The following is a 16,853-nucleotide window of genomic DNA, read 5'->3' on the forward strand; positions in this document are numbered from 1 at the left end:
TTTTATTTATTGGTGATTCTGTGCATGTAGAATCACCTGTTCATTTTAGGCCTCCTGGTGGTTTACGTGATTGTCCATCGCCACCAGCTGCATCACCGTCTTCAAAATGGCCTTAAAGCAGCATACAGCAGCACCATATTTCAGGGTGTGACATATCATCATCTGGACCAGGGCATTCTGCCATCCCTCAAATATTTTACTAACTATTTCTTCTACAAGTTTGGTTTGGAGGTATGTAAAATTAGTATACAATACTTTAAAACTTGAACATAGCATATATTACATTAATAGTTACGTGTGAGCCAAGTAATGTCTTTTCATGTTGGGATGTTGAAATGAATTATTGCATTGCTTTAGTGTCTGCTAATTATTGTTAAATTCAGACATTCTTTTATAAAATAGCACATCTTGATTTTGCCTTCCTGGGAGAACATATTTTGTTGATCCTGGTAAAACATTTGGGTACAACTTTGTCTCTCAAATCGGATTGGTTGATTGGAATGTTGTTCCAGGATCAGCAAATATGTTGATCCAGAGACATGCTGCTCTTGGAGAAATCAGGTTCTCCTACACATAATTAGTTAGCTTTACCTGCTCATCAATATAACCCGTTTTATCTTTTGATTTGTCTTATTTCATGCATTCCCCAATGATTTCGTTTTTAAGATTAATTTTGCTCTAAACTACAGACACTTTTTTGCAGTTTCACGTTTTACAAAAAGCACTGCAACTGAAACAATTCTGAGTCAGAGTAACCAACTATAAGTAGCAGCACTAACTTGATAACATATTCACTAGCTTATAGTTGTTCAGACAAAATGGTCTGCCTGTGATGCAGAAAGCTACATTTCTTTCCAGTAGGACTGTGTGAAATGAGACATAATTGGAGTGTTTTAAGTAGTATGTAGTATATGTTTTTTGATGTCACTATTGCCACATCCAAACAAAGCCAGGGCTTTCCCTATCCAATCTTTTTTTTCCCTTTCCTCTAGAAATATCTCCGCATACACAAGAAACCTCTGAAACTGACTCAAATCTGTAATATACATGCCAGACCAGTGTGTTGCACTGTAATTCTGCCACAGAAATACACTAAAAAGAGAGAAGAAGCAACGGTCGGAAGTGAGGCAAAATCTCACAATACTGATATGATACAATTTTTTTAATGTGTTGACGGGGCTTATTCGAAGCCCAGCCCAATAACAGAATGCTAAAGTGGATGAAGGGTTCTTGCTAGCATTTTCATGCTCTTCTAGAAATGATCTCCTAAATCATTACATTTGGTGGAAATTTACTTTTATTTAATCTGACACCAGATCTCAAATTCTATTTAGACGTTAATTAAATTTAGATGTTAAATTGCATTTAATTTGATTTTCAGTATTTAATATTTCTTCTGTTCATACAATTGTGAAAACAAACTGCTTGTAATGTACAACATAAAACAAAATGAAAGTAGTTAAATACCAAATTCAAAATAATAATAAAAACTATAATAGTATCATTCAGATAGTAATACATAGTGTTTCTTGACAAAGTGACGTCGCCTACTACTGGCCTGGCATCATAATTAGTTTTAGCAATTTTGTAGATCCGTGTGAATGGGGATCGTTTTAACAATAATGTCGTTTTCCTCATTGTCATGTAAACATACCCTTAATTTAGCGTTTATTCAGCAGAGGGCGAGAAAGGTTATGAAGTTGAGAACTTTTTCAGCCATTTTGCATTCAAATTTTAATATTTTATGTTCCAGCTTTTGCTTAGAATACAAATCAGATGCTATGGGGTTTCAAATTAGCATCATCTTTGAAATAAAATCACCACATTTTCCACTTTATCTCATGTACCAGGTGTGTTTTGTGGTAGCAGTTAATGTCATTGGCCAACGGATGGATGTCTGTGCGCTTCTGCACTCTTTCGCTCTAATGGCTGTTCTGGCACGTCGTCGTAGGAAGGCCATGGGAGAAGTGTGGCCAAAATACTGCTGCTTCATCGCAAGCTTCATGGTTCTGCAGTACCTGCTCTGCATTGGCCTGCCACCAGCGCTCTGCATCGGTCAGTTACTTGTTAACATTTACTACTGCAAAGTCGACTTGTAAGAAAGCGATACAATTATTTGCAGTTTGTCATTCCTACTGCATTCCTCATAGTTGTAACACTTCCCTGATATATATCCCATACCACTCTTATACTCCTGAATTCCTCATTCATATCCCCATAGTCTCTATTAATAAGCTAATGAGTCAAATCAAGTGTGATAGGTAAGATCAGAGTACAAAAACAGGGTAAGGATCATTCTAGAAGTATATTTTTTATAAAGCACAATATCCAAAAAGCATCTGTCCTAATGAAACACATCCACTCCCTGCTAGATTATCCCTGGAGGACGTCATCTCCGGCTTTGAGCTCTAATCTGATAAAGTGGCTGTATCTACCAGACTACGCCATGCGTCCCAACGCCACCTTCATCCTCTGTGACTTACTCCATCACACCACATTGAATTAACATTTCTTCAATGAGAAAAGAATGCATTTCTTTCATTTTCTAATTCTTTCCGATCAGATGACTGCCTTCTGCTGTTGATAGCGTCTCTGCAGTGGCAGGTCTTTGAGGATGAAAATCAGGCTTGTGTGAGACTCCTGGCTGGAGAGAATGTGGAGATCAGCCGAACTCTGGATCCTCAAACCCTAAACCAGTACACTCCTGTCAACAACTTCCTTCATTGCCGGTATGTGTTGGTTGTCTGATGTGGTATTTGTTTGTCTTTTTGAGTACATCCGAGTTGACCACGTTACAGTACACAGTTGGAAAACTAAGATGGACGTGTCCAGGCACACTTTTGTTGTGCTTGCTCTTTCAAAATACAAATACACAGAAAGCTGTATTTTTCTCAGACAATGCTGGAGTATCATGCCCATAAATAGAGGTTAGATAATACTGTGTGTACTACGGAGTTAGTTTATTAAGACACAGATAAACCAAAGTGCTTATATATAATATATTACTATGTTTTACTCCGGTTGATGCACTGATCAGCCATATTAGATTTTTGACATATTTGAGGGGGCATTCCAGTTAAAAGTTCCTACTGGGAACTAGGAATTACCCACTTCCGAGGACAGCTGGAATGCCCTATTAATTCAAAACCATTTTAACTCTTTTGATTTGATTTTTTTTGCATCATAACACTGCCATTACTCTCGCGACCACCGACCCCAGGGGGTTAAATTATCACCCATGTGTATTTGGCACTTAATGGTGTAGTGCGAGGAGCTAGTGGTCAAACATTCTCTGATCATATGCATTTAATCCATGCAGAAAGACATCATCATACAAGAAATGATGTGCAGGAATCCCACCTTCATTGCCATAATTGAACAGAAACATGTTTCTACAGAAATCCATTTTTCAATCAAAATTACATCCTTGGGATAGTCGTAGTCCATATTTATCAATTCACCTCGGATGTATGACTGTGTGCAGTTTATGATGTAGAACAAAATATGGATGTCTCTTAAAGTAATGTTACCCACATACCTTACTAAATAGCCACTAGGGGTTGAACGACTTTCATTTTTTTAAAGTCGACATTTATGTGATGAAAGTCAAGTCGACGTCGACTAGTCGCTGATGACGTCATTAATTAAAAATAAAATAAACCTGAACCTTGAGCTGAGACTCGAACTCGGGTCTTCTTGTGCACAGCTGATATGGCAAATGACACAGTGCTGCCCATAAGGTTATTGATCCTACATGACAGCTTTTGTATCAGTTCTTTTGTATTATGGTCGTTTTTTTTCTCACCGATTTCTGTTCGTTCCGAATAAGATACAGATAAAGTAGCACAATAAAGATTACATGTATATGAAGGCATTAGTGAGTGATTGTGTGTGAATTTATTCGACCTGGCAGTGTCTCTCTACTATACTAATAGTGAAGCTGTGAGTTTTAGTTATCAAGAAATAAATATATGTTAGAACGTTTCAGTTTCTAAGCTATTTTATTGATAAATCCTAGAACTATGTTGACAACATTTCTGCGCTACTGAATGGTTTTGTGTGAGGCGTGTGCGATCTCCGCGTGATGTGTGATCGGCTATGTGTGTGTGTTGCAAATGCAGCACGCAGTTTAGCGCGATGATTAACTTACGTGTACAGTAAGCGGGCATTCTCCCGATCAGTTTGAGCATCCAGATGGAAATCAATCATGTCTTGTGGAGAGCTCTCGGAGTATGCATTTATTTGTCATTTTTAACTGTTCAAAACAGAGCCTGCGTGTCAGGAATTGTATTTCCTGTTGCGCCCTCTATAGGCCAGCGACTAGTCGACATCAAGCTTTAAGCGTCATGGCAGAGCATTAAAGTCGACTAGTCGGTGCAACCCCTAATAGCCACCATTGTAAAAATGCACAAATTAAAAGGACAGACATCAAAGGACAGATGTCAAAAAAGTAACTACTGAGTCTCACACTGTTTGAATACATACACAGCATATGTGACTTCCAGTTGTACTTTTGTAGCTTACCCTAGTATCTTCAACATGTAACGTTACAAAAATGTAATATGGTGTGATTATTTATTTCAGCCCTTTAGCATTAATTCTGATGTTGTGATAAGTATTGCTTTTGTGTGTGTGTGTGTGTGTGTGTGTGTGTGTGTGTGTGTGTGTGTGTGTGTGTGTGCGCCTTCAGGTCGTTTCTAGACATGGTGAAGCTGTTTGTGTTCAGTTATTTTTTCTGGATGGTGTTATGCCTCATCTTTATCACTGGAACCACAAGAATTAACATCTTTTGTCTGGGTTATCTGGTGGCCTGTTTCTACTTCATGCTGTTTGGAGGCACATTACTGCTGCAGCCAGTGCAGTATGTGCTCAGACTGTGGGACGGTCTCATAGCATACACCTGTGTGGTCATCAGCCTCAAGAACATGCTCTCAGTAAGCACATTTCTCTGGTATGATACTGTGACCAAAGGAAAGGGGACAAATATAACCGTAGCCTTCCGTGCCACTCTGGGAATTTCACCCAGTAATACCGTCATAACTACAGTTTAAAGGCATTTTCTATGAGGTCAAAGATAATACAAAGAATTCAGAAATGTAGTTTTTGAGTATAAAGGTTTATTAAATACCAAGCACATAACACTAGAGTGGATATGAAAAGTCTACCCACCTTTAGAAACAGAACAGTTAAAACAGAAAACTTAACAAGTTCATAACATAATGGGCTTTGCTCTTCTTGGTACTACCAAAAGTCCAGAGGTTTGTAGCTTTAAAAAACATGTTGGCTTATAGAGCGATAGAAGATTGGTTAAATACACAGAAGCTAAACAATTTAGGGCCTTATAGAAGGCAATACTTAATAATCAACATGTAACTCTAGCGGCTGCCTTTTGGACTGATTGTATCTTGTTTAGTGAGGAAGCTGGACAAACAGCTAGTAATGCATTACAGTAATATAGTCTATAGGTCATGAATGCATTAACTAACTCTTCTGAATCAGAAACAGATAGCATGTTCCATAGCTTAGCAATGTTTTTAAGGTAGATGAAGGCTGTTTTAGTGACATATAAAATATGATTTTTGAAAGACAAGTTGCTGTCTATCACCCTGAGGATGAGGATGAAGTAACAGCACATCCTTCTAAATGCAAATTTTATTCTAAGAGATTCTGTGTAAATGTTTTTGGTCCAATAAGTAATACCTCAGTTCTGAATTTGATAGAAGAAAATACTGGTCATTCAATATTTAATATCTTTAACACAATCTGTTAACTTGTATAATTTAGAGATTTAATCTAGTTGTGATGAAATATAACAGAGTATCAACCGCACAACAATGAAAACTAATCCCATGTGTTCTAACAATGTTTCCAGGACACTGCATGTATATTGAAAACAGCACTGTATTCCTCTAAAGTATACTTATTGTGATTGTGTGTGTGATCAGCTTGGCTCTTGTGCCTACCTGGAGAGTCTACAGAAGAACGGCTGTTGGCTCATTCAAGCTTTTAGCATGTTCTGCACCATCAAAGGCTACAGTCTACGTAAGTATCCTAATGGAATATTATTCAGTGTAGTGTAATTGAAACACTAGAAATGTCATTTATATTTTCAAATATGTCTTAGGCTATGTACACCCTGCATAGTTTTGGGAGTGACAACTGGATTTATTAATACACACCTGAGGTTTAATGGCAATTCTACTTAGCATTGTGGCCACATTACCCCCTCAGGTGTGCATACATTTCAATGATTCAATGATTCTTCATCAGTAATCCACTGCATATGTAGAATAAATACAGGGACCATGATGGATGACAGAACTTTATCAATGCTTTGACATTTCACGACTGTTAATGAGAAACACAGATGCCAGTTAACTTGTTTGGTGTTAGCTGTTTTTCCCCAAAACGAACATTAGTTACTGGAGTCGTATTATTTTGAAATGGTTTGTAAACTGCCATTGACTCATTATGCTAGTTCTTTTAACAGTTTTAGCAATTTTCACAAATAAGCAGAAATTAAATCATTACAGCTTTTTATTACAATATTTTTTTCTCAGATTTATTTGTTTATTTGAAGTTAACCCAACAAGAGCTCTCTTTGTGTATATATTTGTGTATATAGTGTAGTGTATATATTAAAAATGTATCAAATGTATATATATATATATCAAATGTACTGCAAATACATGCTTGAGATTTAGCTGCAGATTTACTAAACAGTGAGAGTGTAGTTCCAAAAAAGTGGAGATGGGAGTGGAAAGTTCTGTGGGTGATCTACTTACAATTTGCAAATTAATGAACACAGACGCAGCCGGATCATTTCCATAATGACCAGCACAATCTACCAGTTAGCACCGGGTGTAAGACGTGCTTTTTTGGGGCGGTAAATAATGGCACAAACACCAGTAAATTGACTAGAGCAAACCTTAGTAAGTCACCTTGCGTGATTTATTTAAATACTCTTCTCCCATACATTTTGTGTCTAAAAAAGAAACCCCAAACAAATGCATATGCAATAAGTTCAGCTGCAAAATAACACACTTTTTTATTGGTTTTGCACTGGCACAAGCTGTTAGTAAATCTGGCCCTTAATTTTTCAACCGATACGTTGGCATTTGACCAGAGAAGAGATTCTGCAGCAGAGATTAGAATTAGATCTGTTCTGAAATCATAAACTTAGCATAAAGGAAAGCAGTTTACCAGGGCCATTGCATAGGTTCACTGACAGACTCAATCGAATTTCTGTTATATCATGAACATATATGTGTTTGAACAGCCAAGCCTGACAATCAATGTGAATTGCCGGAGGGTGAAGCTGGAATCGTCTGGGATGCGATCTGTTTCACTGTGCTGTTGGCTCAGAGGAGAGTCTTCCTCAGCTACTACTTCCTCTATGTCGTGTCTGACCTACAGACTTCTAAGCTCCTTGCTTCAAGGTGAGAATGGCACCATGGACATATTAGCCCCGTTTCCGCCAAAATTACCCGGAACATTTTATACCAGGAGCTTTTTTACAGGAACTTTTCTCCCCCCAGACCTGCAGCTGTCTGCGTTTCCACCGCGATCTAAAGTACCGTGAAGATTAGGCAGATTAGTCCTGTGATGTAGGACCGCGCGCGACTGCTCCTACAAGTCAGTGACAGACAGTAATCATTTTTGCGTGTACCAATTGAAAGATTTAGTGGACTGTTTACATGATACGTTCTCTAAACCGATCTGGTGTTTATGTGATGACTTTCAATCACAATCATTTTGTCACATGCAGTTTGTCTGCCGCATCAAAAATGTCAACGCTGTTTTCTCCAGCAGCTGGAGTGTGTTAACGGTAGCCAGAGCAACTCTTATCGGCCACCAGGACTAATACAGTATTATATTAGTTAAAAAGTTTACCCCTCAGAAAAATGAGCTTTCCTCTATTGTCAACATGAGCGCGGCGCGCGCTGTCACGTCATGTAAGGACGCACACTTGAAAGTAATTGGTCAGGTCATTTATATGGTGAAAAATAGACTGTAAAATAACGAGTAAAATGAGTATGTGAGAGATTCAAGCTGTGCTGCTTTTGCTGGTTATGTATAGGTTTACTAAAGAGGAAATTAACAACGACAGAAAAGAGCACTAATAGGCAGATTCAGCAGCATGCAGCATATTCAGAAAGCTTGTAAAGCTAGATTTAAAATGACAATGTATATTATTATCAGCTATTACGGACATTGCACGTGAGATGGCTGAGACGAACGCGCGCCATCAGACAGAGAGCAAGACTGATATTTACTGAACGCAGACCGAACCTCGCAAAAGACTTTTAAAAATGCCCGTTGAAATAAAATGCTGCGTCAGCTCAACCAATCAGCATGTTCAGCGCCCAAGTCCCGCCCTCGAAAGTTCCTGAACTTTGAAAAAGTACTACCTCGCGAGCAGGGCCGTTTGGAGGGGGAAATATTTACCCAGAACTTCATTTAGACCCTGGTTGCTGCGGTCTAAACACACAGAGGACCACCCAAAGTTCCTAGTTCCTGGGTAAAGTTCCTGTGGTGGAAACGGGGCTATTGACAACATCTAACCTGTAACTATCATTATATATATTAACAGGTATAGAAATGTAAAATGTACACTTAAAAATGATCAAAATGTATTGCAAAAATATCAAAAAGCAGTAGCAAAGAATTCCTACATAATAACTTAACATCGAGTTTTCTGCTATTTCTTTATTTTAAGAGGTGCAGAGTTGTTTGAAGCCAAAGTGAAGAAACTGGTGGCAGCAAGATTAGAGATGGAGATCAAATCTGTGGAGACACTGAAGAAACAGTATGGAGATTGTATTTTTTTTATTTTTTTATGATTAATGAAATACTTAAATATTGTATATTAGTGTAAAGCTGATTTCATTATTGTCCCACAGAATGGAGAAAATCAAGTCAAAACAGAAGAATGCTCCTCATGAGCAAGTTACATCATCTGCGGTTCATCCCGAATCCTCACATTTCCCAAAGCGTAATGGTAGCCCACTATAAATGGATATTTTATTATCATTTAGTTGTGATGAAATCCACATGTTGGAATGAACCACAAGTCCTCTTCTTCACTGGTGCTTAATTAGTTGGCCAGACTATATCACAATATCACCAAACTTCAGAATACTGAAAATGAACATCATAAAATGAAATGTGACTGTGTGATCTCTTTAATGTGTCTGCTTGTATGTTCATATGCTCATATATAGATGGGGACTGTGGCTATGATCTCTTTGAAACTGACAGTGAAGAAGAGGAAGAGGAGGTGAAGGACAGGACACAGGATAACATCTTACCTAAGAAGAAAACTGCTTTTCAGGTATAGAGAGAAAAAAGTATGCATTCACAGAATGCAGAACCCAATATATATATATATATATATATATATATATATATATATATATATATATATATATATATATATATATATATATATATATATATATATATATATATATATATATATATATATAATTTTTTATATACATTTAAGGTGTGTGTAAGATGTGTGTCAGAAGTGTTGAAGACAATCCAGCAAGATTGATAAATATTTAAATGATATAAATTGAAGGGAGTTTGTCGGCTGAGGCTATGGCAGAGTTAAGGTATCTTATGGAAAGATCATGTTGCTTTCTAAAACTAACCATATCATATACTGATAATTTACATCAAGGTCTCTAGAAAGAGGTTTCGGCAAGTGATATTTACGTTCCAGGTGGTCGAATAAGAAGTCCTGTGGTGGTGATTGTTTCCGATGGTTGTTTCTGGGTCTGTTATTGTCGTGCCGGATGAAGACTCTGGATTTACTATGTCAGTTAATGTCTTTCTTCACAGACTAGAGGCTCTTCATCTGTTGTTGCCTCACAAGCTGTAAACCCAGATCATGGAATCTGTTGTCACTTCCTTCAGAACTTGGTTGTATCTGTTACTGTCTCTCCTGACAGACCGGAGTCCAGAACTTTGTATCTGCTATTGCCTTCAATAACTCAGGCTGGAGACTCAGAACATTGTATCTGTTAATGTAAAAAGACTCAAGGTACATTTATGCCTTTCCGATAAAGAGGTGATTGTAATGTGGTGCTTCCCTATTCCCCTGCTGTGATTGGCTGCTGGCATCTGAGGTGGCCCACCCCTCTTTCCCATTGTGTGAAAATCTTTTGCATAATCTAAAGCACAAAGTTATGTCATTGTCTTTAAAGTTTTACTAGTGATTTCTAACTTCCCAAACTCCACCAGATTACCTTTGGCTCACAGAGTTCAAACATAACAGGAAAAAACTGTCATGCATGTATTCACTGGTATGTTAATGTTTGCATTTGTGTAAGATGCCTACATACATAGCAGGTTCTTCAAACATATTACAATCATCAACTTCCAAACCAAACTGATATTGTTTGTAGTGAGGGAGTGATCCTGAATCCATTATGTTTATTTTCACCAACAGTTGGCATATGAGGCTTGGACGTCAGGCGCCAAGGCCGCCCTGAGAGCCCATGAACTTCAAGAGCAAGAAGAGCAAAGAGAAGTCAAAAGACAGTTGTACAGACAAGAGGGTACAGTTTCTGAACTATGTTTGCATGAAATGCCAAGCGTATGTGTAATTATTAGCTCATTAGTATTTCATTTTAATAAAACTTATCACTCTGTCTCCTCTCCACCAACCAGCTGGTGTGTGGAGGGCGTTCTGCGCAATATGGCTGCCGTCGCATCATCCAGGGCTGCGTTTCCCAAAAGCATCGTAAGCCTAAGATGATCGTAAAAACGATCGTACGAGTGATCTTAATATTAAGGTCTGTTTACCAAAAGCATCGTAAGTAGCACTTGAAAAAAATTGTAGATCTACGAGTGCTCTGGAGTAATCGTAAAGCTCTAAGTGTATCGTAAGAAGACAGAGTTATGAGGTCACCTACAGGACAACCGGCAGATTACACCTTTAACTTTATTCAAGTGCATTGTGATAATATAGGTTACAAACAAAACAATTATAAATACACATCTGAATTAAATGACAGCAAAAAAACATATATAAAAAATATACTTCAAAGACTGGGAAAATAGATATAAACTTAAAAAAAATCTGTCAATGACTTGCTGACGTGCACGAAAACCAGCCATGTATTGGACATTTCTTGGTTGGCCAGCATGTGGTCCCATGCCATCTTCGTCATCCTCCACCACCTCTTCACCTTTTTCTCTGTTAAGTAAGGGCACTCTCATCTGCACTGCAATGTTGTGCAACATAGCTGTTACTATAATTACTGCACAGCACTTTTGAGGAGCAAACAGAAGACCACCGCTGGACTGGTGAATAGCCCGAAAGCGCAGCTTCCACCTCCCTATTGTGCGTTCCCAATACTACGTGCAACATGTTGTGCTTCGTTGAAATCTGTGTCCCTGTCATTCATAGGATTAGCCACAGGGGTGAAGAGATATGGCCTAAATGGGTAACCACTGTCCCTGTGAGTTTTGTGCCTCTTGACCCACAGATGAATTGTTGAACATGAAGGAGTCGTGTGTGCTTCTAGGCCACCTTGCCACCATGTCTGTGATCACACCTTTTTGGTCACAGATCACCTGGCAGTTGACTGCTGCATAACCTTTGCGGCATATATATACATGGCCGTCCACAGATAGTGTAAGGATCGGAATCAAGGTACCATCGATCACTCCGATGACCTGGGGGATGCGATGATGTGTCACACTGTTGTATTTCTGTGATGTCCTGTCTTAATGCCGGAGACTTGATGTGTTCACAGCAAGTGGAAGTAATGCATTGGTGACTGCTTGAACAGCTCTTGACACTGATGCTTTACTTAATCCAAGCCCATCAACAGGTACCTGGAGAAAACTGCCTGTTGCATAAAATCTCAGTGCTGCTAAGAGTTGGACTTCAGGGGACAAGGCCAAATTTCTCCTGGTGGCACGCATCAGCTGAGGTCTGATTCTATTCAGCAGTTGGGCTATTTGTCCCCTTGGCAGACGGTATCTCCAAATTATAGACATATCATCAAGGATATCCAAGGGGTGTTGATGCTGTCTAATGAAGGCATTTAATGTCACTAATCTACTTCGTGGTGGTCTCTGTCTTTGTCTTTCTGTGATGCTTAACTTAATAATGCGTTGTAGTGCAGCCATGATTTCCTTTGCAAGTCTACTGAGGTGTAACCATGTGAAGGTTATCATCAGGGTTATAATGTTCACATATCCCACTGCTTGTCACCAATTTCAGGAATCACATTAGGCCCTGGCCTGTCCTGCCCTGCAGAAAGTGAAGATGCGGCATGCTTAGAAATTGTAAAATGTCTGCAGTTACAGTCTCGTTCAAAATAATAGCAGTACAATGTGACTAACCAGAATAATCAAGGTTTTTCGTATATTTTTTTATTGCTACGTGGCAAACAAGTTACCAGTAGGTTCAGTAGATTCTCAGAAAACAAATGAGACCCAGCATTCATGATATGCACGCTCTTAAGGCTGTGCAATTGGGCAATTAGTTGAAAGGGGTGTGTTCAAAAAAATAGCAGTGTGGCATTCAATCACTGAGGTCATCAATTTTGTGAAGAAACAGGTGTGAATCAGGTGGCCCCTATTTAAGGATGAAGCCAACACTTGTTGAACATGCATTTGAAAGCTGAGGAAAATGGGTCGTTCAAGACATTGTTCAGAAGAACAGCGTACTTTGATTAAAAAGTTGATTAGAGAGGGGAAAACCTATAAAGAGGTGCAAAAAATGATAGGCTGTTCAGCTAAAATGATCTCCAATGCCTTAAAATGGAGAGCAAAACCAGAGAGACGTGGAAGAAAACGGAAGACAACCATCAAAATGGATAGAAGAATAACCAGAATGGCAAAGGCTCAGCCAATGATCACCTCCAGGATGATCAAAGACAGTCTGGAGTTACCTGTAAGTACTGTGACAGTTAGAAGACGTCTGTGTGAAGCTAATCTATTTTCAAGAATCCCCCGCAAAGTCCCTCTGTTAAAAAAAAGGCATGTGCAGAAGAGGTTACAATTTGCCAAAGAACACATCAACTGGCCTAAAGAGAAATGGAGGAACATTTTGTGGACTGATGAGAGTAAAATTGTTCTTTTTGGGTCCAAGGGCCACAGGCAGTTTGTGAGACGACCCCCAAACTCTGAATTCAAGCCACAGTACACAGTGAAGACAGTGAAGCATGGAGGTGCAAGCATCATGATATGGGCATGTTTCTCCTACTATGGTGTTGGGCCTATTTATCGCATACCAGGGATCATGGATCAGTTTGCATATGTTAAAATACTTGAAGAGGTCATGTTGCCCTATGCTGAAGAGGACATGCCCTTGAAACGGTTGTTTCAACAAGACAATGACCCAAAACACACTAGTAAACGGGCAAAGTCTTGGTTCCAAACCAACAAAATTAATGTTATGGAGTGGCCAGCCCAATCTCCAGACCTTAATCCAATTGAGAACTTGTGGGGTGATATCAAAAATGCTGTTCCTGAAGCAAAACCAAGAAATGTGAATGAATTGTGGAATGTTGTTAAAGAATCATGGAGTGGAATAACAGCTGAGAGGTGCCACAAGTTGGTTGACTCCATGCCACACAGATGTCAAGCAGTTTTAAAAAATTGTGGTCATACAACTAAATATTAGTTTAGTGATTCACAGGATTGAAAAAAAAATGTTTGTACAAAATAGTTTTGAGTTTGTACAGTCAAAGGTAGACACTGCTATTGTTTTGAACACACCCCTTTCAACTAATTCAACTAATTGCCCAATTGCACAGCCTTAAGAGCGTGCATATCATGAATGCTGGGTCTCATTTGTTTTCTGAGAATCTACTGAACCTACTGGTAACTTGTTTGCCACGTAGCAATAAAAAAATATACGAAAAACCTTGATTATTCTGGTTAGTCACATTGTACTGCTATTATTTTGAACAAGACTGTAACTTTTTTTTTTGTCTGTACCTGTAGAAGTGTATTAGCTATAAGAAATAAATATATTTGTGCTACTTTCACCCTTAATATATAGACTTTACATATTAGTAATATTAAAACTTACATGCTTATGAAATAATTAACCATTCACTTCATAAACACTTGGAAGAACCTATAAGATTACCTATGGTATTTCATTAAGCCTTAGGCATTGTGTGGTTCAACAAACACATGGACATCAAAAACAATGCAGTAACATGGTTTATTCATTCAGGTAATTCAGTTCCCCAGGACCTGCAAAAGACATTGTACAGTGATATGATACACATATACAGAAAACATTTCACAATACACAAGAAATTACAGAAACTTAATGAATCCTCATGTAACAAAAATCACATTACCTGACTCTTCTGGCAAGATAATTGGCACAGATATGGAGGGCCTTGCAAACTTCACCTCCTCTAGAGCAAGTCTCCTCTCTTCTAAGGCCAGCTTGGCCTTCTTGAGCTCAATGAGCTGCTGTTGAAAATTGGTATCCCTTTCTTTGGCTTCTTTAAGGGATTGCCTAATATATTTCAAGACATCTAGTTTCTCCCTCTCCAGCTGAACTGAAGCTGAAGTCCTGACTACAATTACACAAATAATCAAACTGCTGAGGTGTTATGGATCCAGTTTGGACACCTGAAGATGGAGGCTGAGGCCTGGGAGGGTTGTTTGGAGAAGTAGGAGATGGTAGGTGCTGGGAAATGGCAGGTGAAAATAGTTCCTCTGAACATGAAGGACTTGGCTCAGGCTCAGGCTGAGTTAACCCTACTGCTCCATGGATGTCAATACCTTCACTAATGCCATCTAAAGCACTTGTGCCAAGTATTGACAAGGCCTTCTCTTCCTCTGCTGTGAGAAGGGGGGACTCATTTGTCCCACCACCTGTTTTTTTAATGGCAGTCCTCTGCAGTGCCCTCTTCCTTTTTGCCAGGCTTGCAAAATCCTGCCATTTCTTGAGGACCTCTTTACCCACTCTTTTAACCCCGCTGCTTGCTGTTAATTTGGTAGCAATTTCCTCCAAGATGTTTTGTTTCTCTTTGTTTGTAGGATGCCCTTTAAATCTGTTGAAAATAAAATATTTTTTTCTGCTCCACGTCCTCTAGGAGGATATTTATTTCGTCTTTTTGAAAGGTATCTTTTTGTGTTTTTTTTTTGGTCAGCCATTTTGTAAGTGCCTCAGCCTGTAGGTAGTTGCTTTATATAGGCGTGTTTTCATTGCTAATCCACATCAGATGGCAATTATTAGGTGAACCGTTCAGAGGAAACGATTCCATATAAGGTTATATTTCAGCACTTCGCAAATGGACAGTGACTCTTAAGTAGCACATGTTCATGTTAAGTACATTTTTGGGAAACGCACATGGAATTGCTGCGAGTAATCATAACTTCGCTTGTAGAATGCACTCTTTATAGCTAAGATACATCGTTATTGGGAAACCCGGCCCAGGTGGATGCTGCACACTGGTGGTGGTTGAGGAGATTCCCCCTTCTATATGTAAAGCGCTTTGAGTGCATAGAAAAGCGCCTATAAATGTAATGAATTATAATTATTATTAAAACTTGTTTGATCTGATCCAGGAATTATTTGAGACAGCACTTCCACTAAAGATCTCTTAAATATAAGAAATATAAGAGAAAGATGTATACTACAGAATCTTCCTATCTTACCGTAAATCTTAAGCTGGCTGCTGATGCAGCAGAAACCGACTACACCATGTAGAGAATTGCTTACAGATGGGGTTAAGGACCTATCAGCTTGCGTCATCTAGAGTTTTATGACAAATCTTTGTATGAAGAAGAGGATCTATGACTTCTGGAAGCATTTCTTTCAATAGAAAGAATGACTGGAATTGTTCCTCAGGGGGTTTATATTATCCTTGAGGGCCACTGTCCTGCGGTGTTTAGCTCCAACCTGCCTCAATACACCTGCCTGAAAGTTTCTAGTATGCCTTGCATGACCTTTACTAGCTGGTTCAAATGTGTTTAACTGGGGTTGGAGCTAAACTCAGCATCACAGTGGCCCGCCAGAGGAAGGATTGGACATGCCTGGTCTATAGTTTCTGTTGTAAAATAAAGTATTTCTGAGCTGTCTATAAAGCTATTTATAAAGCAATCATTAGCTGTAGAAGTGATAGTTCTACCATATTTCAAACAAGGAGTTGGTTTTGCAGTGTTTGCTAAATGGACCCTCTGCATTGTTTGTATGTGTTTACACAATTATATTTGTGTTAATTACATTGTTGTCATGTAAACACGCCATAAGTGTGACAGAAAAGAGAAATACATACAAAATGTGCAGAGCGGCGGTTTTACGCTATATATAGAATTATATATAAAGAAATTGTATATTTGATAAATGCCATTGCCAGATTCTTATAAAAGGTTAGGTGAATCTCTGCCCATACAGGACGTCTTTGTCACTATAGACTATATGTATGTTATGGAATTTAAGTCTTAAATATAAGTAGTCCAGCTGGAGGGATGTCGCACCTCCAATTTCTAGCCTTGTGCTGTTGCTGCATTATGTATATAGTTGTTATTTGATATAAACAAATATACATAAATGCATTAAATGTATGCTAAGGAATTGGCTATTTTATTGTAGCCATGGAGAAAGAGGATTCTGATGAGGAACAGCAAGAGGAGTCCAGTCAAAATGAAGAGGAAGAAAGAGGTAAAGCTGCTGACAAATGTAATATCCTTCTAAATAAAATAAAAACTAAGTTATTTTTACTTCTTATGTAATAATTTCTTAAAGGCTTGTTTACAAAGAATATTTAAAACTTGTCTTGTACTGTAGGCAGATTACACGCTAAACGGAAGGGGGGATCTTATCTATTTCAGTTCAAATGACCAGCTAGCACATG

General features: G+C 38.6%; 1 protein-coding gene across 1 annotated transcript in view; it reads left to right on the top strand.

Annotated features, from left to right (window-relative positions):
* The window catches only part of si:dkey-11f4.7 (piezo-type mechanosensitive ion channel component 2), an 89,480-nt gene that overhangs the window by 50,080 nt on the left and 22,547 nt on the right, over positions 1-16,853 (top strand). Inside the window, 12 exon segments of the mRNA XM_067444858.1 lie at positions 31-231; positions 1,851-2,055; positions 2,373-2,474; positions 2,564-2,729; positions 4,691-4,934; positions 5,946-6,042; positions 7,280-7,439; positions 8,720-8,809; positions 8,904-9,001; positions 9,225-9,334; positions 10,460-10,568; positions 16,592-16,660. Of these exon segments, the coding sequence (XP_067300959.1) occupies positions 31-231; positions 1,851-2,055; positions 2,373-2,474; positions 2,564-2,729; positions 4,691-4,934; positions 5,946-6,042; positions 7,280-7,439; positions 8,720-8,809; positions 8,904-9,001; positions 9,225-9,334; positions 10,460-10,568; positions 16,592-16,660 (1,651 nt within the window).

The sequence above is a fragment of the Pseudorasbora parva genome, chromosome 5 (genome assembly GCF_024679245.1).
Source record: "Pseudorasbora parva isolate DD20220531a chromosome 5, ASM2467924v1, whole genome shotgun sequence".
In the NCBI taxonomy this organism is placed as follows: domain Eukaryota; kingdom Metazoa; phylum Chordata; class Actinopteri; order Cypriniformes; family Gobionidae; genus Pseudorasbora; species Pseudorasbora parva.